At 38.8% G+C, this 28,000-nt stretch overlaps 2 protein-coding genes across 4 annotated transcripts in view; one reads left to right on the top strand and one right to left on the bottom strand.

The window, feature by feature from the left end:
• The window catches only part of LOC128732802 (ubiquitin-conjugating enzyme E2-17 kDa), a 30,146-nt gene extending 12,335 nt beyond the window's left edge, over positions 1-17,811 (top strand). For all 3 annotated transcript variants that reach the window (XM_053826197.1, XM_053826196.1, XM_053826195.1), the window contains 4 exons: positions 716-779; positions 1,259-1,290; positions 15,474-15,657; positions 15,998-17,811. In XM_053826197.1, coding sequence (XP_053682172.1) covers positions 716-779; positions 1,259-1,290; positions 15,474-15,657; positions 15,998-16,137 — 420 coding nt within the window. In that variant the 3' untranslated portion in view covers positions 16,138-17,811. The remainder of the gene's footprint in view (positions 1-715; positions 780-1,258; positions 1,291-15,473; positions 15,658-15,997) is intronic.
• A 4,131-nt stretch (positions 17,812-21,942) lies between these two features.
• On the bottom strand, positions 21,943-23,014 carry LOC128746269 (uncharacterized). Its single transcript, XM_053843317.1, has 3 exons — positions 22,921-23,014; positions 22,743-22,862; positions 21,943-22,680 (listed from the first exon to the last, which is right to left on the bottom strand). The coding sequence occupies exons 1-3, from the start codon at positions 22,927-22,929 to the stop codon at positions 21,943-21,945; spliced, it is 867 nt and encodes a 288-aa protein (XP_053699292.1). The 5' UTR covers positions 22,930-23,014.
• Between the last annotated feature and the right edge of the window lie 4,986 nt (positions 23,015-28,000).

Here is a 28,000-nt window from a genome sequence, read left to right as displayed (position 1 = left end):
CACAAAAGGGCCCAGCGCAGAGTTTTATACGCTATTAAGCGACCAGTTGGATAACCCGAAAAAAAGGAAAAAAAAGGTACTACAAAATTACTGTAGGACATAAAAAATGTTGTTGTTGATTTAATGCGTAGTTAATACGGGATAAGGAAAAAAGGTTCTCCTTTTCATATTTTCTTTTCTTCGGTTATTAGAAAATTATGCCTATATAAATATAATTTTGGCAAAATTTACATATTTTGAGATATCGTATAGATCATAAGTGATCTTCACATATTCTAAAGAATGGGTTTAAAATTTAAATGATTTTTGAAAATTACCACCATTCGAGAGTAGCATTTTACTAACAGTTGAAAAAACAGTAGAGCCCACGAGATGCAACATACTAGCTAGCAACTAGCAGGTCTTACAAATGTATGCCACGGACACCAAAATAAACTTTTCCCGACAACCAACCGCGAGTGGAACGTGGAATTTTTCGAGATAAATTATTTATAGCCAGGCAAAGCTTCAATCAGCAGATGTCTGTCACAGGTGCCTTCGCCTTCGCTTGTTGTAAATGTTGGTTTGGTTTGGCGGTCGGAGGCACCTGTTTTTTTTTCACTAATTTTCGCCCCCCCCCCCAGTGTGGGGTGATAAGAAAGTTTAGTTTAACTAAACTTCAAACCAACACAATTCAAAAGCATTAACTTTCAACATTTCTTATTTTTCATTCAAGGAACTACAAGACCTGGGGAGAGATCCACCCGCACAATGCAGTGCCGGACCAGTAGGAGATGACCGTAAGTATAAAAAATAATAATTTTGTTTCGTTATATCTGTGTAAATTTGGCAATAATTTTAGGCTCGACATTTATGGGAGATAGTGCGTTTTTTATGTTTAAAAAAAAGTCGAAATTAGGCTACACATAAATATTTATATCACCTTTTCCAGCATTTAATACGATCCTTGACTGGAGGTTTTTTTTATTTGAAAAATTGACCTTTCCCGATTCTGCCTTTTCAACATGAAATCTGTTAGTGAAGTTTAATTAGAATTCCTTCAATTTAAGTTATCCAAGTAGTATTCAAAAACTTAGTAGTACATATTTTATTTCACTTCCATAAGTACGACTTTTTAGAATTTCAAATAAATACGAACTAGATTTTTTATTTAGAAGTGTTCGCCTTTTTTTAATTCATTGTATAATTTGAAATTATTCAAATCTTTCCAAAAAATTAAGCACTTTAATGTGTTTCTCTCTTTTTTCCCTATTTTCAGTATTTCATTGGCAGGCAACAATTATGGGACCGGTAAGTTAACATTGATCCTCAAAAAAAAAAAAAGAACACAGGCGTGCTCACAGTATTTTATTTCCAATCGAACACCGGCAAATCCAATATTATTGCAAGCGTTTCTCAATTCCCAATTGAAACAATTCGTAACGTGTTCAGTTTACCAACCAACACTTGCTCAACCGGCTGAACTTGAACTCGTGGCGGCGAAGCTCTTTCCTGCCTGCTGTAACAGGGAAATGTGTAACGATTTTCTACCGTTCGTTGTTGTGCCTAACTTGCTGATGTGCTACAATCATGCATGCATATAGCGGTACCCGATTTATTTCTAAGTTTAAATCAATTTCCGATTTGGCCATCGGCCAGCAGCGTGCTACTGCCGACTGATCGTCGTCGCGTTGGTGACAACGACCTCCGGGGACAAACAATCAATCTGGCCGCTGCTGGCAGCAACTAGCGGTGGGATATAGAGTGTCGATCGATCTGATGATTTAAAACCCGCTTTGTGATTGATGGTTCGATAGTTAATCACTGATGATCGTGCATACATTATGCAAGAGACACCTAATTGAATTTCCAATTAGTTTTGTGTATTCTTATACTTTCGGTGGAGCAATGAACAGATTTTCATATCTGTGTCTCAACTTTCCAGGCGATAGGGACATTCATTTAGCTCTAGTCTAATGCAGAAAAAAACCAACGGATTTCTCAAGGTTATTGTCCAATCGGCAAACCCCAATCAGAATATATCAGCACTTCCGTTATCCGACAGACTAAGGGGGAAAATTCTAGTAGAGAAGGAGGTCAAAGCCACTAACCAGCAAGTTATTAGAAATTTTTACTCTACATGTGAGTGATATTGAACTGAACATTGTGTTAGCATGATGTGGAGAAGAAACGCTTCAGTATGTCTGACGATATTATTATACACATAAAAAGTTAGGTAGGTACCTGCCGGGTTTGTGGATATCGATTTTTCCAACCTCTACACGGTTGTACCCGCTCAGTTCGTGATGAAGTACTTTATTGTCCCTTTTTTTCGATCCCCCCTTGCGTCAATCGGTTCGTCATTGTATAGTTTATATCCTCACGTTTTGCCCTGAACGTATGCATGCCACTCGTTCGCACATGTAATATGCAACGGAAAGTGATAGTGGCATTATAACCATGTTCTCATTATTAGTCGCTAGTAGGTATTTGTTTTTATACAAAACTTGTGAAAAAAAATTGTACTCCTTACACAGTTGTCAGCTTCTGGTTAATAGTATTCTAATAAAATACAGAAAGAAATTCTTTTTCCACCGATTGACAGCTTTAATTTCATGAGAAAAAATCACTTACTTTGCCTAATCATATTTTTATTTTCCTCGCTTCTTCATACCTATTCAAGATGGCCCAAATCAAGAAGCGTAGTCACTTCAATATCTGAATAAAATCGTTTATCTTGTTAGCCGAGGACATATCAGTAAGATTAGCGATGCAGAAGCAAGTCGAGATCATGAGAGTAAAGTATGGAATGTAGAGTTTCGGGGGTTTTTTTTTATTGTGGCATGAAATAGGCCCTTAGAATTTTATGAATTTATTGTTTATTGTGCAAGCAAAATTCATCTGAAATATGTTTGTCATTGTTGTGTGCAAAGTTTCATAGAGGTATGGAACTATTTTGCCCAAGCCTTTACGATATTCTGAAAAGTTTCCAACACCAACTCTGCATGCAATCTACAATTAGGATAATCAACGTATTGTGGACCCCGACAGCGCAGCTGTACATAATTTGGACACTTACAGCAAAAGTGTCTGAATAATGTACAGCTACTGATGGGGTCCAAAATAGGTTGGTTGCCCTAGTTGTAAAGCTTCACAATCATCCTCACAATAAAATCAAATGAAACTTTAAACAACGTTTGTTTATTTGTAAATTTTGCTGAATAATGCAAATTAGTTTTGAAATGTACTGTTCTCTAATATAGCAGAGTAGCCCATACTTTTTTTTTGCTAGATTATAGTCACTTTAACAGCTTAGGTGGTTCGTGGCTTCTGCAGGGTTGAGATTTAAACCCGGGTCCTCGACGTGAGAGGCGTTAGTGCTAACCACTACAGCGCACAGTGGTCCGAAAGTCAAAAAAGCTGGCAGAAATATCAAAACGACCTCCTGGAGGGTAGGTGTCTTCTGCGAAGTTGGTTGAAATACTCAGGAGATCTATTTGATATCATTCAACTAGTGCTTAAGCCTTAAATTTTAAGTTAACTCTTTAAAACACGTTTTATTGCCATAATATAATATAAATTATTGGATAAGTTTTCCAGTAATGGTTGAGTCCCCTACGATAAAACTGAACCTTGTCGTGGTGTAGGGCTTTTTAACTAATCAGTAAATGAACAGCGGTCACGTTTACTTCTGAATGTGGGTATATATCAAAATACTTTTGTGATTTCAAGTGGGACTCGGGGTAAAAATTTACCAAATGTGATTGTTGCGTTGTTCAGAAAGTGCTTTTATTCCGTTCAAGAATAAGGCCAGTATGGGGATCTCTGACAATAGATGAAGTTTTCTGGGATTCATCCCTGTTTATAACAACTGTCACAAATATCTCCGAAAAATGTCGGATTGATTGAGTTGGTCGGGGGCTTAGGGTTAGTAAGGGGATGTAAGCGGGATACCAGATCCGATTAGATGCCGAAGGACCACTCTGTAATGATTACGGGTAATAGCACTTCTTAGGTAGCAGATGGGAAAATTAGGTCAATTCGTGTCGCGTGTTCAAGTTTCGGCTAGGCGGTGCTGCTAGATAGAGTAGGATTTTTGCACTGGCCCCGTGGCTGTCCTGAGCTCTGATGGCTGCCCGCGGGCTCTGTCTATGGGAAGGGGTCGAGTCCAGCTTGTGCTGCGCTCAATTTACTTTGTATCGTGGGAATGCATTGTGAATGCTAAGGGGATGAAAGATTAAATTTGCCCTGATAAGTTGATCCGAAATTTGTCTTATCTATTGGTTCATTTGTGGTTGTTTGTGTTGGAAAACTAAAAGCGGGCGCGCGGTTGAAGACCAGTGTCAGGCGGGGCTGACGAATTCTCCACTTCTTCACTATACCACATATTGCAACTCGAGTGGTACAAAAAGTCCAAAGCACATTTACAAATTCGATCTATTATTTTTCTTCTCATCATCATCATTATCATCATCATCGTCATCATCATCATTATCATCATCATCGTCATCATCATCATTATATTTAAAATATGACATTGCGGCCTTTGGCAGAGAGATCTTAGAGTCAGTTCGTGGAGTCCGCGCAGGGCCGAAACGCCTCCGCCTGCGGGTATAGGCGTGACGGCTATGCTTGGGGCTCTACCTGTGTTTTAGTGGGCGCCAGTGCCTGTCTCGTCAGGTAGAATTGATGTTTGAGGTCTCCCTGACACTTTGTTGACAACACAAAAGGGCCCAGCGCAGAGTTTTATACGCTATTAAGCGACCAGTTGGATAACCCGAAAAAAAGGAAAAAAAAAGGAAAAAGTTTTCCAGTAATGGTTGAGTCGATATGATAACTATCAGTTGCATTAGAAGGTACTGAAAGGTTGGATAACATTACATTTTCATTTAAATGGATTGTTATCTAATAATGGTTTAAGTAATTATTTTTTAATGGAAGATTTTTTTCACATTTTCTCAGCTTATTTGATTCAACAATTGTGCATTCTAATTGCATCCGAATGGTATTATTGACCAGCTATTTGTTAAATAAGTTTTCAAAAAATGAAATACAAAAAAAGTTCAAATTAAAAGCAGATACTGATGAAGCTGGCAAGTCGTAGGCGAAATTACGTATCGGCCCGAATAATGAAACAACAATTAAAAGTTAACCAGAAAAACTTTCTTCTTATTGCTTCGTTTTCAGCCCCTACTATACCCTTGATTAATTAATATTAGACTTCTATTTCCTTCCACTGAAAAGTACAAAATTTTTTTTTCATATTATTTATTGTATTAGATATATTGTATTATGATATATTTATAATAGCTGCGAATTTTGACTAGAGCATCATTAATGTAATGTAACATACAGCGAACGATAATTACAGTTCTATGACTTGTTTCGATGCTGTGTCACATTTTGAATACTTTTGAGTATTTTTTTCAATAAAATATCAGTTTTAGTCCTTGTACATCTTTATCGTTAAAAGGTCTTCAATCTAAAATGCGAGACTTACAATAAGATGTAATGGGAGTGCTATGTCTCCTGATAAAGTCTGTTGAAATGAGCCTTTACATGAGATGGGCCTTAGAAGCGCGTTATTCTGTTTCGATATTCCCAAAACAAACCAAATTGTTGTTTTGCGCTACGATACTTTCTTTGGAGTATACTTCAAAATCAATTTAATAAACTATATTAATGCTCGTCCCTTTCATTTCCACGATATCCTGGACTAGCAGAATAATCAATGCCTACTATCATATATTGAAACCATTGCAGGGATTATTCGTTATAATCAAATTTGCTTACATGAATTCGTACATCTTCTCAAAGAAAGTTGCAGCCAAATTTTGGCTTAATCGGTTCCTTACAAGTATACCTGCACAAAAAAATAATATGGCAGCGGAACTCGACGGGTTCCAGAAGTTACGACTGTCAATTCTAAAGAGTTTAGATTTTTTTCCTTATTTTTGTCATAATCAGGCCAGACTTGGTGAACCAATAATATTTAAAATTAGTGTATCCTTCTAAATAATATTGAAATAGGTGTCTTTCAACTAAATTTGTCATTATGATATTTATGCAACGTCTGCTACATACCGATAAGGAACAGCCATACGTGTTTTTGAAAAGATTTCACCGGATTTAACGTTATTCAACAAGTTCAGAAGGCCACAGCTTTTAGAAAACCAAGAAACGAACAACCAAAACGAGGATTTAAGCTCATATGGGTATGTAGAAGAACACTTTTGAGTTATTTGATCAATTACAAATACTTGCAAAATGGGGTTTCTACCAACTTTTTTGATTTTCGGACCACTGTGCACCGGGACTGACCCTTAGAGTAACCCATATGTGTAATCACTCTTTATCACATTTGTTTTACATGCATTGTTCTTGATCGTATTTGAAGAGAATTAATACTTTTTTGAATTAAATTAGTTCATTAGTTGACACATTTGCGATTTGAGCTAAATTATTCAAGGACGCTAACTCTTGACCTTCGCTATTGGTTTTTCATCATCATTTCTATTGGCCCGCCCAGTTAGCATCGGGGTACGAAACTGGCCTAACAAGCCAGTCGTCGTATGTTCGAATCTCGACCGGTCGGTGCCACTATAGAGTCAACGGGATCTTTGCATTAGCCCCTTAATTTTCATGTACTTACCTTAGTTTAGTGGCAACAGTCCGTTACCGATCCTGCGCCGAACGAATTGTGGTCCTACAGTGTCGTCGGTCCTGGGTTGCCGTTCTCCAATCCCCACGAATACCAGCTGAACGGCATCGTCTTCGACAGCACACACCTACCTGGTGCGGGGTCTGCCTCGAAGTCTACGGCCTCTTCCTGGTTCTCTCCTGAAAATAGTTTTGGCTACTCTTTCATCGGGCATTCTGGTCACGTGTCCAGCCCACCGCAGTCTGCCACATTGCACTACCTTCACTATATCAGCATATTTGTATACTTGGTACAGCTCGTGATTCATGCGTCTGCGCCACACTCCATTTTCCATTCTGCCACCAAGTATAGATCGCAGAATTTTACGCTCAAAAACTCCAAGCACTCGCCGATCAGCTTCCTTTCGCGTCCATGTCCGTAAAGGGCCACCGGGAGGATTAGTATTCTGTATTGCGCCAGTTTTGTGCGAATTTGCAAACTACGGGACTTCAGATGGCTACGTAATCCGTAGAAAGCCCGATTCGCGGTTGCAACTCGTCGTTTCACTTCACGGCTTACATCGTTGTCACATGTCACGAGTGTACAAAGGTATATAAATTCCTCCACTACTTCACATCGTTCCCCATCTAACTCCACCTTGGCACCAACACCACTTGGGCTCCCACGTTCCCTACCAGCAACCATGTACTTCCTTTTGGGCGGTGTTAATGGTAAGTTCCAATCTCGCCGCTTCCCTTTTAAAGGGCCTAAAGGCCTCTTCCACTGCTCTACGGTTAATTCCAATGATATCGACGTCATCCGCAAAACCAAGAAGCATGTAAGATTTCGTGATGATAATTCCATTCCTTTCCACGTTTGCCCTTCGTAATGCACCTTCCAAAGCAATGTTGAATAGCAGGTTAGAGAGTGCATCCCCTTGCTTCAGTCCATCCAACGTCACGAAAGCAGCTGAGGTCTTACCTGCTATTCTAACGCATGATTTGGATCCTTCCAGCGTCGCACGAATCAGCGTAACTAGTTTCGACGGAAAACCATGTTCTAGCATTATCTGCCACAGCTCATTTCGTTTAACTAAATCGTACGCCGCTTTAAAGTCCACAAACAGATGGTGTGTCTGCAAGTTGTACTCCCGGAACTGGTCTAGCAACTGACGCAGGGTAAACATCTGATCCGTCGTGGAGCGACCATCACGAAAACCAGCTTGGTACTCGCCGACGAAGGACTCCGCTAACGGTCCCAGTCTGCAGAACAGGATACGGGAAAGCACCTTGCAGGCAGAATTGAGCAATGTAATTCTTCGATAGTTTTTACACTCCAGTCGATGTCCCTTATTGAAAATTGGGCAAATGAGGCTATCCAACCACTCCTCCAGCATTTGTTCTTCCTCCCAGATCCTGACAATGGTCCGGTGGATGGCTTCGTACAGCCGCTCGCTTCCCGCTTTTAGAAGTTCAGCCGGGATACCGTCCTTCCCAGCAGCCTAACTCTAATAACCGGCTGCGAAGTCTGTCGATAAAGAAGGGTCAAGTTTTTAAGGGCGTTTATACCCATGGCTTTGCTTTGCTTTTTCTATTGTCCCGTCTTTCATGTTTCATTTTTCGTCGATTGGTTTTTTCTTTTGTCTTTAATTTCACATTTTTTGCCGTTTGTTTGTTGTCTTGGACGTCTGTTAGTTGATTTCCAATCTTTTTAACACCTGGCTTTATGGTATTTTCACATCGTTTTTTGTCTCTTTTCTGTGATTTGTTGTCATTTTTATCGTCTTTTGTAGTATTTTATAGCATCTCCTGTCTTTATATTACAGTGTTATTTAGGTTATATCAGCCCCTCAGTGAATTATGGACAGATATACATAATTGTAATTGGAAAACTGATATAATCGGAAAAAATTTTTTGGTTACAGTATGCGAAGTTTACTAATGAATTGTGCTCTGTCTCTGTCTGTGGTCCTGTTACCACAAATTAGGGTTATTAAAAAAAAGTTTTAAATGCATACTAAAAATATGACGTTTTTATAATTTGTAGAATATACTAAACTAAGTAACTTTGTCGAATATAGTAACTATCTATCTCTTATGCTACTCGAAATATAATGATTTTTTTAAAAAAGCACTTTAAAATCTATTTGTGTCAATAATCAATAACTTTTGAGGATACAATCAAATACAGACAGATACAGGCCGGACTCGATTATCCGGGGATTCGATTGTCCGGGTTTTTAGACTCGATTATCCGGGTGAGAAAAAAATATTTTTTTTGATGATTTATTTTAAAGCTTAATGTTATAGTTTTCATGCTGCATGATGATTCTTACTTGACAAGTATTGATTCACCTCTCTAAAGCTACAAAATTCCTTTCTTATATCTGTTTTTTCGGCGAACGAAACAAAAATAAATCCTGTGATAATGAAATCAATTTTTTTATTAAAAAATCATCATCATTATCATCATGATCATCATCATTATTATCGTAATCATTGATAAAAAAAATTGCAAAAATGTGGATTTTAGTAAGATAAATAACTTTCTAGAACACAATAAACACGTAAAAATTGACTACAATAATTCAGAGACAAAAAACTGTTTTCAAGGGTGTGTCCACAAATAACACTTCATAGCTATATATTTTTTAATATTTGTTTTTGAAACGGTGGTTCTACAATTGATGAAGGGACGGTAGGGGAAAGTAATGAGGATTTTTTTGCATGAAGGGGAAAGAGTGGAAATGTGAGGGTTATTGGTAGCTACGCTTAACAAGTTGTCGTTGTGACTCCTTCCTTTTGTCCAATGCTGGAAGGTGCATGGGTCGAACCTAGCTATAATCTGAGTTTGTAACCGGATTCGAACCCACAACACCTGCCAGGGCATGTGGCTTGCTGGTGCTTGTACCTTTGAACCATAGAGGCGCTGGACAAAAGGAGTCTGCAAAAACCCCCTTATTAATGCAGCGATGTATCTTCATATGAGAATGTGTTAATTCTTAAAAGAACGGATTTCGGTAATTGATGAAACTTCCCTACGATAAAACTGAACCTTGTCGTGGTGTAGGGCTTTTTAACTAATCAGTAAATGAACAGCGGTCACGTTTACTTCTGAATGTGGGTATATATCAAAATACTTTAGTGATTTCAAGTGGGACTCGGGGTAAAAATGTACCAAATGTGATTGTTGCGTTGTTCAGAAAGTGCTTTTATTCCGTTTAAGAATAAGGCCAGTATGGGGATCTCTGACCATAGATGAAGTTTTCTGGAATTCATCCCTATTTATCACAACTGTCACAAATATCTCCGAAAAATGTCGGATTGATTGAGTTGGTCGGGGGCTTACGGTTAGTAAGGGGATCTAAGCGGGATACCAGATCCGATTGGATGCCGAAGGACCACTCTGTAATGATTACGGGTAATAGCATTTCTTAGGTAGCAGATGGGAAAATTAGGTCAATTCGTTTCGCGTGTTCGAGTTTCGGCTAGGCGGTGCTGCTAGATAGAGTAGGATTTTTGCACTGGCCCCGTGGCTGTCCTGAGCTCTGATGGCCGCCCGCGGGCTCTGTCGATGGGAAGGGATCGAGTCTTAAAGAGACGTTTAAGCCCAGAGCTTTACAGCACTTTGGTCTCGAGGGTTGGAAGGCGGGCGAGTCTCTATATTTTGAAGCTTCTGTCGACTACCGCGAACGTCCAGCTTGTGCTGCGCTCAATTTACTTTGTATCGTGGGAATGCACTGAGAATGCTAAGGGGTTGAAAAATTAAATTTGCCCTGATAAGTTGATAACCACTAATGTTCCGAAATTTTTCTTACCTATTGGTTCATTTGTGGTTGTTTGTGTTGGAAAACTGAAAGCGGGCGCGCGGTTGAAGACCGGTGTCAGGCGGGGCTGACGAATCCTCCACTTCTTCACTATACCACATGTTGCAACTCGAGTGGTACAAAAAGTCCAAAGCACATTTACAAATTCGATCTATTATTTTTCTTCTCATCATCATCATTATCATCATCATCGTCATCATCATCATTATCATCATCATCATTATATTTAAAATATGACATTCCGGCCTTTGGCAGAGAGATCTTAGAGTCAGTTCGTGGAGTCCGCGCAGAGCCGAAACGCCTCCGCCTGCGGGTATAGGTGTGACGGCTATGCTTGGGGCTCAACCTGTGTTTTAGTGGGCGACAGTGCCTGTCTCGTCAGGTAGAACTGACGTTTGAGGTCTCCCTGACACTTTGTTGACATCACAAAAGGGCCCAGCGCAGAGTTTTATACGCTATTAAGCGACCAGTTGGATAACCCGAAAAAAAGGAAAAAAAAGGAAAAGGATTTCGGTAATTGATGAAACTTAGGTAACTTGGAACTTAAGACTTTCTTTTCGGTTTCCCTAACAAAAAAGAACGGCTTCGCTTGGCTGGTCGTTCGGCAGTAAACCAAGGGTAACCCCATTCATCAATTGTTTGCTGTTCCTTCCAGTTCCAACACTTCAGTACACTGGAGTCGCTTTTTACGCGACTATTTTCACGCTAATTTCGGAATTTTCGCGTTTTTTTTAAGCGAATTTCGGACTTTACGCGGATGTCCTCAAAACTTCTATATTTACACGTAGGTTTGGAATTCACAAGGTTTTTTCGCGAATTTTGGCATTTACGCGAATTTCTGAATTTATGTATTTTTTTACGTTAACTTCGGAATTTACACGATTTTGATTTACGCGGAATGTACCCTTCACGAAAAAATCGAATTGAGCGTAGTTCTCGCTTGAGTTTGTTCAACATAGTAATGGAATGATAGACCATAAAAATAGGACAGACTAAAATTGTGCCTGAAATGTGTTGGTATAAAACAAGGGACGACTCTCGGGAGCGCTACCAGTTGCTACAGAACGACCGAACACAAACCACCCGTGTGGCACAACGGAGAAAAGAAAGAAAGGAGAACTACGCGGAAGCAAGTCCACCCGGACTGTTCTATTATTGACATCCACTGACTGGTATTTCATCGTGACTCATGACTGTCACAAACGGCTTTGCTGATGATATCTTGGATCGGATAGTTGCTGAGGCTTCCCGGTTGGCTCGCTACAACAAGTCGTGCTTGATCTGCAGTTTTCGGTACGGCAATTTTCCGACAAGAAAATTACTCCAAATCCGTTAGTGCAAGTTTATTGCAAGGTGGGGATATTATCGAACATTCAAGCCGATCTGTTGCCAATAAAACCAGAAGCCTAAATTTCTAAAACTGTCCTTTTAAGGACAAATACATCCTTAAATGAAGATTAAATTTTTTTCTTTGTTCTACTGTAATTTGTAGATAATGTTTCATGTAAGTTTAAGTCAACAAAATTAATCACGCGATTTCTCCAGACCTGTGGTGTAATACAAGGAAAAGGAACAAATGTTGGAGTTATACACAAGTTGTTTACCAATGAAATGTTAACATTCATACTATCATTAAAATTTGACTGCATATGGGACATTCCGCGTCAAGTGACCGAGAAAAATTACGAACTTGTAATCGACCTACTCGGATTTGAACCAAATTTTGTCAGATTGTTCGTTTCAGGTCAGCATGAAAAAATCCTAAGTTTGGTGCCAATTGGACGTTCCCTCGGTTAATGGGAGTACCTTAATTTTTAACGAAAAGATATGTTTTCGTCATATTTTCTTATTTTTTTTGCTTGTAATTCTGGAAATACTAGGTTTAGAAAGACTATTTCTGTAATTGTAATTCAACTATTGATTATTTATGAAAAATCGTTGGTTTCTTTCTTCAAATCGCTATAACTCTGGATCAGCAAAGAACACCCCATACTTTTGAGCGATTCTTATGTAAAAAAATCTGAGGTATACAATGGAATTGGAATTTTTGAAATCAAATTGTACTCATTGAGAGAAAAATGCAAATTTAGTTTTTAAATCGAATTTAAAAATATTTGGCCGCACTTCCGCTAAAAACTAATAGTTTTCTCGGATTCCTTTGTCAATTGTCCTTGGAAACATGAGAAAATAGTCTTTCTTAACCTAGTATTTCCAGAGTTACTAGCAAAAGAAAATAAGAGGATTTGACGAAAACGTGTCTTTTCGTTAAAAATGGAGGTACTCCCATTAATCGAGGGAACGTCCAATTGGCACCAAACTTAGGATTTTTTCTTGCTGACCTGAAACGAACAATCTGACTAAATTTGGTTCAAATCCGAGAAGGTCGATTACATGGCACTCGGACACTTGACGTGGAATGACCCATATGAGTGATGTACTATTTGAACGCGTTGCTACTGAGACATCGCGGTTGGCTCGTTAGAACAAACTTTTTTCGAAAACCTCTCGCGACGTCCAAATTTCTGTTTGCTTCTTACAGCCGGGTGAGTTGACCAAGTACGCCATCTCGGAAGGTACCGAAGCTGTGTACAAATGTACCAGCTCTAAGTAAATGTGTCTCTCTACCATATTTCCGTCTTTTTTTCATGGTCTTTTTTCTATCATTTCAATATATTTTTTTCGTCCATTAAACGTCTTTTCTTGTCATTTTTGTGGTCTTATTTGTTTAGACGCCTTTCTGATACTTTTTATGTCATGCTTTTTAGTGCTGTTTTGGCATTTTATTATGTTATGACTCTCACATAGCACTGCATCCCATCCAATGTATCCATGATAAGTCTAGTAAGCTTACCCAGAAAGCCGTTTTCGTCCATAATTTTTCATAGCTCTTGTAAGTTTACACTATTATATGCGGCTTTGAAATCAATGAATAGATGCTGCGTGGGGACTCGAAATTCGCGGCACTTCAGGAGGATCTGCTGTAGGGTGAAGATTCAGTTCGTTGTGGCCCGACCATCCATGAAGCCAGCCTGATAACTTCCCACGAATAAATTAGCTATCGACGATAGGCGATGGAAGATGATTTGAGGGGCATTCAGGATAGTAATCGCTCGGTAGTTCACACAATCCAGGTTATCACTTTTATTCTAGATAGGGAAGATAACCCCGTCTTTTCACTTCTCCGGTAATCGTTCTGTAGCCCAAATCTTGACAATCAATTGGGCCGTTCCGAATTATAGTGGTCTATTGACCGTTTTTACCAAAAATGAGATTTTTGCTTAAATCGTAGCTTTTAGCATAGACGTACTCTGCAAACAACAAAAGTTTCAAAAAAGCAGGTTTCTAACCTGCTAGGAAGACGGTATTTGAATTTACGTTACCATGTCAAAGATTAGTGGAAATTTTTTTTGCAGTTATAGAGTAGGGCGGGGCATAAGTGCGACGTTTGAAGTTATGATCATATTTCATGAGATATGAAGGAGCACAACAATAAAATATTATTTTATATTGATGCAATAACTCAATATTTTCACATTAAACTATAAATCACCTGGAGTAATAGTGTTATGCAAAATAAATTTTTCATTTTTCTGATCAAGTACTAAATCGCACTTTTACCCCACTAGCGGGGGTTAGCAGTAGCTAACAAAACCATAATATCTTCTATCTGTTTCGGAAAGGAATATTATCAATTTGCACCTTTCCTGTTTTCCGCTGGTGTACTGCAGCCTCCGTCAGATCGAAACTTTAACAAAGGTTTTTATTTGTTTCACCAGCGGATAGACACTGTTTTCCTTCGGCCAGCATCTGTAGAGCACACAATTTTCAGCTGATCTTCCTTGCCTAGCATCTGTAATACAGTCCTTAAACTGTATATAATCACCTATGCATTTCTGCCTCGTCCATGAATCGCACTTTTGCCCTGTTCGTGAATCGCTCTTTTGCCCCGCTAGGCGCCTTACGGGGATTGATCAAACTATGGTAAAACAAAATATATTTTGTAAATTCTTCTCATCGCATTTTCAAAAGTGATATGTGAGTGATGTAAAACGCTGCTACAATTTTTCAACAAGTAATATCCTCCTGTCGATATCGTACTTGCAGTATAACGAAGTATTACATTAAAGCCGCCGTTAAATAACATTTGCACATAACTCAGCAACCATGTTTTGCAAACAATAAATGTTTACGATAGATTCAAGCTGTCAAAGTAGCTACCCATACATGCCAATGTAGTTAATTTACTCGGAATCTGTATTGATAAATCATTGAATCGCACATTTACCCCTCCTTACTCCATTCTGCAAATTCCGCAATTTGCTATTTATCTCAACCTTGCCAACCTCCCAAGATAATGATTAATAAAATAAATGAGTCACAAATAATCGCCGATTTTTCAAGTGTGTGGCTCTCTTTGTCTAGCACCTAGTAGTATGTACATTCGTATATGTACTTCACTCTATGATACTGAACAATTCGAATGGTGCAACGCAAAGGTAATCGGGACCAAAAACAATTAGATAACGCTTTTACCAATTAATTGTTGGTTAAAGATAAGTTGATTGCCTACAATCAGGTACAAAAAGGTTGTACCTTTAAACTGACGGTTTTTTACTTATTAAAAATGATTAAATAGTAAAAAGTAAGACTTATTTTTCTCAACAAAAGTGCTTTAAAGTCGTGTTTAGTCTTTAGGTAAAAGCTACTAGACTAAGACGTTACTTGCAGTTGTATTAATTTTATTTTCTTATCGGCACGGCTGGGATGTTCATTTGAAAATGTCGGTCGAGCTTGTCAAATCTTCACGACGAATAACATGATCTTGCATCATTTACACTGCAAAAGCACGCCACAATCTTGATAATATAAATTTTCTCATGTTATCATTTTTATTTTTCTATTTCATGTAAACAACCTGCTGCTACCCCGTCGCTGCTGCCGCCAACTCGCGTGACGCCCCTTGCCAATGGTATTTCCTGCTACTGCCGCGATGCTCCGATCTGATCGACGATGATTAAACCACCGCAGCCAGACAGTCCGTACCAAGGGGGTGTATTCTTCTTAACCATACATTTTCCTACAGATTATCCATTCAAACCACCCAAAGTGGCTTTTACAACACGCATATATCACCCTAACATAAACAGTAATGGTTCGATTTGCCTCGACATTTTACGATCTCAATGGTCACCTGCATTAACTATATCGAAAGGTAAGTTCTACCGTACTCTAAGTTAGGTTTTATAAATCTGGACCAACATTTTGTTTAGCAAATTATTGACACCCTCATGCGGTTATAGAAGATCAGATTGTTTTCCAAATTAATTTTGCTAATACTTTTTCTGTCGGTTTTGGTTTCCTCTTCTTTTCTGTAATGTTACATTGAAATCTTAATTCGAATAAATCGCTTTTTGTGAGGTCTAATTGTAAATTAGAGTGTGAAAATAGTGATGGCATAGAATTACTGAAAGATGCATGATATCCTGGTTAAAATCACACGTGAGTGCAAACCAATAATCAATGCAAAATAATGCTATTCTGTCTCTTTCCAGTGTTGTTATCAATTTGCTCTCTGCTATGTGATCCAAATCCAGACGATCCACTTGTACCAGAGATCGCTAGAATATACAAAACCGATCGGGAAAAGTATAATGAGCTTGCGCGGGAGTGGACTAGAAAGTATGCTATGTGATGCGTTCCAGAAAATAATCTAGAAATCAACAAAAACAACAACATCAACCAGAGAACCAACAGTAACTACAGCAAAAAACAACAACACCCACTTGTATCAGAATTTTTACTTGTGCTACTCCTTCTACTACTGCTCCAACCGTCGCCACCCGTTCGCCGCAACAATGTTGTCGCAGGTGACAAAGCCACCGCCACCGTCGCCGTCGCCGCCACCGCCGCCGCCGCCACAACCGCAACCGCTGGGACGAAAACTAGCGATGATGATGATGATGTCGTTTCTGATAGCAGCAGTAACAGTGTGACTCCTTCTCTATCGACCACGATCCTCCAGAGTTTCCGCCACCTCCAGATTCCTCTTTTCTGCAGTCGTCGTCGCCGCCGCCGTACTCGTCCTTGTAATTGTCGTCATCCGCGCAATGACCCACAGCAGTGGCTGCTGGATGAGCACATGTACCGAGGAGATAAGCCACAGCAGCAGCAACAAAAACAATATGCAAACAATACGTTTACTATTATTTATTAACATACACACATACCAACAGATTAATGTCATGATGATCAGCTGGGACAACAAGATCAAGAACCGTTACTGAAAAAAGCTGAAAACAAAAGAAAAACAGTAAATAAATCTATTGATTACTCGTAAAAAAAACTCAATATCCGTTCTTGAAATGATCGTTTCGACGGCGATTGTGCGCGTTGATTTTTTGAACAATTCCTCTAGAACCTTTCTCTCCGTCTGTGTACTACTACTTGTATAGTGTTGAAGAAGAGCATACATAATCGACTGGTCCCCTTTACGCCACTCAGCACTCAAACTACCGAAGCGAACTGCAACAACGGACAGCCGGTGCAAGCTGTGCGTCACGTTTTCTTCGCAAAAAAAAACAACCAAACCCGTTCTAGACATGTTCCTTATTTTATTTTATTTCATTTTTGCAAAACCTTTCAACTTTTCAAACTTCAAAGTCTAAATAGCAAATTCCAGCCGCCTATTATTATTATTCTAACTAATTTCCAATCTGCAGAGAGCAAACAGACTGCAAGGTTTTAGATTGCTCCGGCCAGTTTCGTGTAATTTTGCCCCTCTTAAGCGAAATCCAGCTCCAGCTTGATGCTGTAAAAAAAAGAAAAGAAATGTGTTTTTACTTTTTTTTTGTTTTGTAGCAACAAAAAAAACAAACTATTGTGGACAATTAAAAAAACAAAGTGAAGTCAAATAAATAGTAGTGATCAAAACGTTATAATTTTATATTTGCTTTAAATACAGCTTATACTTATCGTACTTTGAAACAGAGAAACAAAAAAAAAAACACTGCAAAGAAGAACATTGTAGTACTATAATGCAAGCATTTCAAAAAAAAACAAAACAAAAGCAAGAGGAGATACAAGATACTGAGATAAGTGAGATTTGAACAGAAACTTAAATGATGATGAACAGCAGTGCAACCGTTCGAGGTTTAAAAATATGTGAAAAGCGATAGGAAAAAACAGCAGATTACAGAACAAGAAAAAAAACTATAATTAATTTTTATTAGACTTTTTTAATTAGAATAATTATTACTATTACTGCTATCTTATTACTAAACACATGAAAAAAAAAATACTGGAAGTAAAGCGAAACAAGAGAGATAAAAATCCAGACGGTAAGAGTGTGTTTTTGTGTACGTGTGTTTTCTCTTCTATACTACCTTTTTCCTATCATAGCAAAAGTGTCCAAACTTTAGTAGTTCTCAGGTGTTTTCTCTGTCTCTATCTCTCTCCATTATATGATTCGGTTTGAAATGCAGTTTTTTTCTTTCGGCTCTAAAATGTACGAAGTGATGATATCAAATGTTTAAAAAGTCACTATGGAACTTCAACTTTGGGTTTTCTAGCACAAACATAATGAACCGAGTTTGATTACTATTAAAAACGTTATACGCAAACAAGCAATAAAATATGGGAGAATAAAATTGGAACTTCGACTGAAAATGACATGAAAATAATATGAATGCATCGGTCGGTCGATCCGCATTACGGGTGGATAAACAGTCGTTCAAAGCTATGGTATTAAAAAAATAAGCAAGTAAGATAATCGAGGAGGTAAGTAGAGCAACCATACTCATCATAAGTCGTTTCAATTCGAAATTGTGTCAAGAGCCATTTTTAGCTCATTAATGACTACTTGTTTTAGAAGGTTTCCAAGTAGGCTTTGATTACAAGCTCTACAAGCGTTACTAGACGTCATTTTCTTGCGAAAATTTGCAATCCATAGATTTTCAAAGAAAGTCTAATCACAACTTACAGTGTTTGATAGTGATTACCGTAGTTTAGTCAGAAGCCATGTCTAGAAGAAATAAAGAAGCCCAGCCCTTTTATCCGGTAAGTTGACCCTTACCTAGTTTGAATAGATATTTTAAATCAGCTGAGAGCAGTAACAACCTCCTGTAGATCAAGCCTTAACGTGTTGGAATTAACGGCGAAACCGTGGCCAGAAACAGCAGACGACGCAAAAGGAAATACTGCTTGTGTTAGACATCTTGCAAGAAAGAGCCTAAATACGAATGTGAGACGTTTGGTAAGTATTGTAGTAGCAGATTTTGTTTGGGGAGCCTGCATAATGTGCAGCCAGTATAGTTATTAGGATACTAACTCCTATCCCTACCTGCACGAGGTGCTCGCTGGAGTAGGCAACCCTAGTTGCCGTACGCAAACAGGGAAGAAGGAACAGTGACTCGTGCCCACTCTAAGATTGCAGTCCCGTCATGCATGAAAACGTGGACACGAATCGAAATGTTAAACGTTCTTACCCTTGCCCGGCGAGGTGTAAACTGGTTGAAAGTGCAAGGGAAGCAGGCGGTCTGAAGCTTCAAATTTTGGGGCTGAGCGAGGTCAGTTGGTCGGATACTCTGGCATACGAGTTTAATATATTACTCCAAGAGACAGGAGTTACATTCCTACTGAAACCGGAAAACGAAAGAATAATCGTTACCAGATTCAGAACACGGGTTAGAGCAATCCAGTGCTATGCGCCAACCGATTCTGCCGACCTACAGGAGCTGAACGGCGTGCTAGAAAAAACTCTCAGGGGGAAATCCAAATCCACTTACGCGACTTCAACGCGAAGATCAAACAACGCGGACCTTGAATGCCATGGCCTAGAGAGATGAGCGAGAACGGGGAGCTGTTTACAGAATTTTATGGTAATAAAAACATGGTCACTGGTGGATCGCTCTTTCCCCATATACCAGCACATAAAGTCTCGTGGGTTTCCCGTGACGACCGGACAGAAAACCAAATCGATTACATCTGTATCAGCTGAAAATGGCGACAGAGCCTTCTTGACGTACGCAAGAAACGCTGATATTGCATCCGGCCTTCACCTTATCGCTGAGATACGTTTGCGCATCGTACGTATCCAACGATGGGAAGAGAAAGTTGCCGTTATGACGTCCGCCGATTGGAGAATCCTGAGGTGAAAAGGGCCTTTGACTTAAATCCCGAGTATCCCGAGGAGGATGAGTAACTAGCGGAGAGAGGCGAAAGCCGGCATTAAGCGAGCACGAACCAGATCCTGTTAAACGAGTTTGTAGGCCAGATAAGAAAGCCTGTACCGCCACCAATATTTCTCGGTACCTTAGTATTGCCAGGATGAATACTAAGCCTAACATACAGGGGAAGAAGCGAGCGGGTCAATTATTGCATGACCGTGCAGAACAGCTTAAGCGATGGACTGAACATTTTAAACAATTCTTTCTAGTTTCAAATGGAGTGGAGAGTAAAAAACCTGCATACTATCGTCTTGATGTAACGCACTGGTGCGAAGTGTTGTATTAATATTTATTCGCAACAGATACGCATTTCGAATTCGTCAAGTTCGAAAATAGACACTGATGAAGCCTGTAAGTCGTTGGCGAAGTACGTATCTGACGCGAATTAATTTTAATACTGCGAATTTAATCGGAAATAGTTTTTTCTTTTCTTTGATTTCAGATTAGAACTGAGGAAATTATGATATCATTTGATGTAACGGCCTTGTTACCTATGTAGTTTTCCGGTGAACGAAGCCAAACGAAACCTTTAGAAGACTGGCAACTTTCACGACGTGTTGTAGTGCAAATGAGTGGAGAACAAAGGTTTCGGGTTGCTTGTGGTTGACCCAACTTGGTATGGAGGAAAATTATTTTGTATTTAGAGGGAGCTTTTATGTGCAAATGAAGGGATCCGTAATAAGGAATCCTCAGTCACCTTATGTGAGCTATTTATGGCAGACAGAAAATAAATTAAATGAAATGAATCGCAGGTGGTGATGAGAGTATGTGGACGACAGTATTTTAAAATAAGAAGACCTCGATACTCTCTTGAAAATACTCAATAACGTCCATAGATATGTTAATTTTACATTTGAGAAGGAACAAAACAACAGACTTCCATTCTAAGAGGTCGCTGTTATAAGAAGCTCCACCAATTTCTAAATTAAGGAAACCGACTAATACTAAACGAAAGACACTAATCACGTCCAACCACTCATTTCAAAACAAAATGGCCTTTTGCCACATGATTCCACGTTTAGAAACTCTTACACTGAGTAAGGAAGGAAAAAAGACTAAAATATATTTTTAAGATCGCCATGTTGAACGCCTATAAGAAAGAAACCATCCAAGCCATTTTGAACAAAAAATTACTCAGAAATTTCTTTACGACACTAACCCCTATAGCAGAAGAAAAGAGGGGCTGTCAAGTATAATGGTGCTTTAACCCTTTATAAGGCCGTGGCAATTAAATTGCCACCTACGAAAAATAGTTGTTTTGCGTCTATAACGACATCAATATAATTATAGAAGCAAAATAAAAAATTTTTGTTGGTGGCAATATAGTTGCCACTGCCTTATAAAGGGTTAACACAACAGCTTCCTACAAAATTTAAAAATATGGGATGGATATTGTCTACACTAGTAGAAATAACTGGCTCCAAACATGATTAGGATCCACAAAAGTCCTATTGATAAATAAAATGAGGCAAGAGTCTACAAAATTTCATGTAGTCACTGATAAGGTCTAGATCGGACAAACAAAAAGAAATTTTGGAATCCGATTCAAAGAGCTCGTTTCATAAGTAACAAAAGCTAGGAAAGAACTACAGGAGAAAGGATTTTACCATTTCAAATGCAAAGTAACCGAGTACATTTTCATTTGAGAACACCCCGTTACTTCTGAAATCTCTCCATCACGTCAATAATGGCCTCGATTCTACATTTCGGACGGGCCCGTTCCGATCAGAAACATCCCGATCGCCGTGTGCTATAGCATACGTTGCATTCTGATAGAATATATTTGGAAGCGGATGTTGCTGAATCTCTTGAAATTTTTAAGGAAAATTCATCCAATCTTTTAAATAAACCAACGGTCAGTGACATTTTACCACTTTTCTAGCTATTAGGCGATTAAAATTGTTTGTTTGGGACAAACATGTTTTCTGACATTTGCCTATTGAGTTTAAATAGGAGACCAGGCTGCTATACCGCAAACAGTCTAAGTTAGTTAGATACTAAAGAAGGTCTCACGTCAAGACCAAAATACGTATTTATCGTTAGACTTACACCGCTATTCTATATTTCGAACGGATTCGTATTTCAAAAGTTTTTTCGAACGAAATAACATGATCGAATAAATCAAAGGTGAAGTGTGAACCATATCAAACATTGAACAACGACAATACTGACGATAAGGATGGAGTAAATGACACAGAAAAGAACGAAGGAGAACATAAATATTGAGCGCTGTCCAATATAATAAAAAACAGCCATTTATTTTAAAATAAAATTTATTTATCTGCGTTCAATTTCAGCTCATACATCTTAATTTTTTCCTTATATTCCATGTCCAATTTCATTCTTACCATCTCCAGCCGCTCTTCTTTCTCCAATTCCAACTTTTTTATTTCCAGCTGGTGCGACAATTCCATCCTTTTCAACTCGACTTCATTTTCTGCCTGCATTTTCGCCAACTGCAATTTCTTCTCTTCCAATTCCATCTGCTGATGCCATTTTTTCTCCTCAAACTTGAGCCTTTTCTCTTGAATGTCGACTAAAAGTGACGTAGATCCAGGATTGGCTGTCACTTTATCTCGCTTCAAAGGGTGCTTCAAGTGGTTGTTAAACGTCGTAAAGTTTAAACCAGTGGTACTTTGAGCTGGTTCCGTTCCACCGTCCGCATCAGCATCATCTAGAATGGGTTCTTCGGTCACGCATTCCAGTTTTACTGCGAACGGATCTGGAATGTACGAGTCAGCAACATTAGTGTCGTTGCTTGAAGGCTCTGCGTCATCATAATTGTCGCTCGATGTCTCAAGTACACCGACCGGGGTGACACTTTCGCAGTGACCGAAAATCTGCTCCAGAAACTCCCAGTATGGACATATTTGCTGACTTTCCCCCGACACTACTTTCTGGTACGTAGTCTTCAAATTACGCACCTTACTCTTCATCAATGTCCAGCTCGGAACTTCACTAGAAGACATTTTTCCAGCAATCTTTGTATAGAATACTTGAGCAGTTGGTTTCTGAAAAAAATGACAACACTTGGTTAGTGGAAAATTCTGAAAATCAAACTAACGTTACAAACCTCAAACGCTTCCGGGTTAGCTTTTACTTCATCCACTATATTTTCAAGAAGGTCAATAGTTTCAGAATCCGTCCACCGGTGGATTGGGTTCAGCCGCTGACGTTTTCTTTTTTCCGCTACCTGCAAAATGATGATTTTTATGTTTAAATTACGACAAAAACTGTTTTGTTTTGCTTACCTCAGCCATGATTTCGGCACGAACGCAGCAAGCAATGTTTGAAAACGAGAAATCGAGTCGCAGGTCGCTGTAGGCAGTTTGACTGCTTCGCCTGGTCTTCCCCCAGAGAAGTGAAAATAAATGCTCATCACATCAGGGGTATTCACGTAGTGGTTGCTATGCTGCGTATTCGATGTACTCCGTGTATTGGTGTATATACGTGTTACATACACGGAATAGATTGTATAGCGTGTTTACAGAGTGTATGTGTATTGAGGAGCCATTGGGCAGGCAAACGCAAAAGTGACAGATCCGTAGAAATTATAATTTCTACGCTGAATTACGCTAATTCCGCTGAAATTATACTTTGCTCTATAAATATAGCAAAATATCTATTAATTTTTACTAAATAACCAATTTATTTTTAACGAACAGGTCAATAAGACGCGGAAGAAACGAACAAAACTTTAACCTTTAGCGGAATAAAACTAAACCAATATTGATAAGTAGTGGTTGCTCCTGGTTAAGAAAGCAATTGATCACTCTATAATCAGTTATTTCGAGCTTTTTACAATTCGGACACCGTTTTGAAGCTAACTCACTAAAATATCAATTGCTAACTGTCAGCATATATTTCAAGATACGGTTGCTCGACTTACTTAAAGAATTAATTGTTTTGAATAGACAAATATTTTACAGCAAAAATGGTTATTTTTATCAAACCTCTTTTTGCCCAACTGATTGCTTGCATGTTTGTGTAGCAAAGTGAGCAAAAGAAAATAGTTGGTTAAATATAAGCACATGGAGATGGAATACGCACAGCATAGCGATAGCGATGAATACCCCTAAGGTAAATGTAATAGCGTAGAAGTACCGATTTTGGCCATAGTTTGTCAAGCATTCACCAATATCGATTACGTTGCATCGGAAACGAACAAAGTAAGTATTGAACAAACTCGTGTTTTTAGTTTTTGACCTTGAAATGCGGTCAGGCATTAATATTAATATTTTTTTAAAAAAGATGGTTTTTACAATTGATGGAGGGACGGTAGGGGAAAGTAACGATTTTTTTTTTGGAAAGGAGGGGAAAAAATGAAAAGGAAGGGGGGGGTAATAGGTAGCTACGCTTAACAAGTTGTCGTTGTGACTCCTATCTTTTGTCTAATGCTGGAAGGTGCATGGGTCAAACCGGATTATAACCGGATCTGAACCCACAACATCTGCCAGGGCGTGTGGCTCGTTGGTATCCGTGTACCTTTGAACCATAGAGGCGCTGGACAAAAGAAGACTGCGCAACTCACTTATTAATGTAGCGACCTATCTGGTTTTTGGGCTATTTTTAGACACAGATTGTGCATCTTCCTCCGTCAACTGTAGAAACCACCGACCGAGAAGTTTTAATCTAACTTGTTTTTACTTTCAGAACGACGACACTATGCAGGCCCTTACGACTTGCAAGGTACTGCGTGTGACGTTTTTCGTCCGTAAGCGTGTTAGTCCGCGTTTCTCAGCGCGGGTCTTCGGAGAAAGGCTCCGTTCCTATGAAATTGACCAAACTCGTGTTTTATAGCTTGGTGCACCTTCCAGCATTGGACAAAAGATAGGAGTCACAACGACAACTTGTTAAGCGTAGCTACCTATTCCCCCCTGTTCCTTTTCACTCTTTCCCCTCCTTTCCCAAAAAAAAAATTCATTATTTTCCCCTAACGTCCCTCCATCAATTGTAAAAACCATCGTTTCAAAAAAATATTAATATTAATGCCTGACCGCATTTCAAGGCCAAAGACTAAAAACACGAGTTTGGTCAATTTCATAGTAAACGGAGAAAATGGTTCAAAGGCAAGGATATACTCAGTCAATGGTTATTTATTCGATCTTAGTAGAAAACAGGTATTTTAAATTACTAATTATCCTACAATTACATCAAAATTTTCTTTTTGTTTCAAGGAACCGTCCTTCTACCGGGAATATGCTAAAAGACGACACGTGTCAGTGTCAGGAGAAACGGATTGCAAGGCCAGAGCGACCACCGTGTTGAGCAGTAATGCACACAGACTCCTTCAATCGTCTGAGCATAACCACGCTACCGATCCAGTGAATTGTGTAGGCGTAAAGTGGTGGAACGTGATCGTTTCCCAACCTGGAACCGAAATCCTTAGAAGGGTACACCGTTCCTGACGATAAATGCTCGATGAAGAAAACTTTTTAATTGGAGACGTAGAGGAAGCTGGCCAACGTTAAAAAGTATGGACCGACTCGCTAAGGTGAACTATTGGATCATAAATGGGACATTCGCTACGGTACCGGGGTTATTTCGGCAATTAATAACAATCCACGCTAGCGTGGGAGTTACGCATAACCAAACTTATCCCGTGATTTTCATATTGCTAAATTCAACACATGAACTGCTGCACCGGAAAGTATTTGCAGAAATTTTGGAGTATGCTGACGAAAATCATGTGAAACTGGACCCACCACCAGTTGTAACGGATTTCGGAAAAGGACTTTTAAATGCGGAATACCCGGAAGCACGCCACTCAGGTTGTTTCTTTCATTTCTGCCAAAATTTATAGTTTTTTCCAAAAAAACATCTTGTAGCCTAATTTGCTAAAAACGCGTGTGTGTACGAAATGTTCTAGAAAATACAGGCCCTAGCCTTTGTGTTACCGCTAAAAATCTCTGAAGCGTTTAATGGAATTAAACTGATTGCTCCGGCATGTCTGGAAAAGTTTATAGCCTATGTTGAAGGTTACTACATTTCTGGAAAAACCAAAGTCTCAATAACTAAACGAATCATAAAAACGGATCCAGCGTTCGATCCCAAGCTGTGGTCTGTATATTCAAACGTAATGGAAAACATTCCACGTACCAGTAATTCAGCAGAAAGCTGGCATTCCCGATGGGCAAAATTTAAATTCGCGCAGGGGAGAATACAGTCAAGTTTAGCTGAGCGTGAGCAGATTGAAAATAAAAGGAAGAGACAACAACAGAACAAAGAAGATATAAATTTGAAATTCGTTCAAAATTTTTATAAATATTCAGTATCTGATCATGATAATGCGATAACAGCAAATCTATAGATTACGCCTTCATTTGGGTCATTCCACGTCAAGTGATCGAGAAAAAGTACAAACTTGTAATCGAGATTCGACCTTCTCCGATTTGAACCAAATTTTGTTAGATTGTTGGTCTCAGGTCAGCAACAAAAAAAACCTACGTTTGGTGCCAATTGGACGTCCCCTCGATGAATAACTAACTTTGGAAATACTAAGTTTAGAAAGACTATATTATCACTAGGTGGACCCGTCGTGGCTAACCACGATATCAAAACCTTTGAAAATGTAAAATGGTTCACATTTAAAAAGCACGTGTTAAAAATTTAATAATGAAACAGCTTTAGAATTAGCAAACTTCTATTAATTGAGCCGTTCAGAATTATAGTGGTCATTGACCATTTTTCTCAAAATTGAGATTTTTACATATATCGTATCTTTTTGCATAGATGTAATCTGCAAACAATAAAAATTACAAAAAATCAGAGGGGTTGTGTACAAGACACGACCGCATATATAGGTGACGCAGTACTACGTAAGTCTCTTTGTAGTGATAGTGGCATGTATTCATGCTTATAATCATTCGATTTTTCGTGTATACATGCTATATGCAACATATAAACATGCTACATGTGTTGTATGTAACATTTATCAAAGTAGTAACATTGCATACGTTCAATTCTCAAAAGATTGTGCATTTGAAAACCACTTAACAAAATCAAGAACACAAACTATTGCTTTCCTGCTACCTTACTGAAATTAAAGATTGTTTTTATTACCCATGGTTCCCCACGTTGAAGGGATTTTACCAATTCAATCCTATTTTATCAACAGCACATCTTTCCACTGCACTTCTAATGAAACGGCAAGCATGCGTATTCATAGAGTCGTATTATAACCGAACACTACAGCTGTAGCACATTTTTCCAACACAGATATCAAATTCGCCGAGGTTTAATCAATTTGCAATCTGTTGGGACAACGAACTTGTCATTTTTTGTGGTATACTTCCCTAACACAGACATCAAATTGGACTAGGTTTAATCGCGTTCGTAAGAAATCTGTTGGCACGAGGGGGCTTTAACACTCTTTTTGGCTTGCTTCCCAAGCAAGGACATCAACATGGTCTAGGTTTAACCGCGGTGATAAGAAATCTTGTTGAAATGAGGAAACTTCGTCACTTGTTTTGGCTTACTTCCCAAGCACAGATATCAAATTGGTATAGGTTTAGATCATCGTAAAAAATCTTCCAACCAATCACGAAGCGTGAATTCTGGTAAAACATTATTATTAATTTCAATTTTTCAATAGTTCAACATCAAGAATCCACACTTTTCTTCATTTGAGTCAATTCTTAGAAGATTTTCCGATCGATTGGTGTAAGAAAATTGAAAATCGGTCGGAAAACCGCTGAGCTATTAGCGCTCAAAACCTTTCATTTTTCGTGACGCTCGCATTTTTCGATTTTTTGGAATGACACCCTATCTCAAAACTTGCCGTAAGACGTAGTCCTACGTCAAAAATAAGTTTCTAACTTGCTTTTTTCATGTTGAATTTTTGGTTTGGAACAGAATGACCATTCTGTTCCGCATTATTGTGGTCTATGTACATGCGACTTATTAATAATCGATATTCGACTATTTTTGATTTCAAAACTACATTGGAACACAATATTCGACTTCTGTCCTTTAAACCCTTTCATCTGATACCCATATTATGAGGATTTTGCAATATTTCCAGTCATGTGCGGTCATTTTCAGAAAAGCGGTAGTCGCCATCTTTAATTCCAAAATGGCGTCAGAACACGATGGAATATCGTGTCCCAGTCGTCATACTATTTCACTAATGCCCATTTTATGGTAGTTTTGATATTTACAAATCCCATGGATAGAGGTCACTATGTTGCGGAATGTTTTGGGGATTTCAGCTAAATTATACAGTAAAGATTAGTATAACGCGGTGGGTGGTGCTGTACGCCCATCGCGATATCTCAGCTGCCCATTAACCAATAAAGTTATTGGTTTTAGCTACCATTCTCGTAAGGAACT

Source organism: Sabethes cyaneus, chromosome 1 (assembly GCF_943734655.1).
Source record: "Sabethes cyaneus chromosome 1, idSabCyanKW18_F2, whole genome shotgun sequence".
NCBI lineage: Eukaryota > Metazoa > Arthropoda > Insecta > Diptera > Culicidae > Sabethes > Sabethes cyaneus.
Note: the sequence above shows the minus strand (reverse complement) of the source record. Positions and strands in the feature narration are given on the sequence as shown.

Bases quoted from the DNA above. Each gene is read 5' to 3' on its own strand.
- LOC128746269 (XM_053843317.1), bottom strand. The intron at 22,681-22,742 runs GTTTGTAACGTT...CATTTTTTTCAG, and splicing joins CTAACCCGGAAGCGTTTGAG to AAACCAACTGCTCAAGTATT.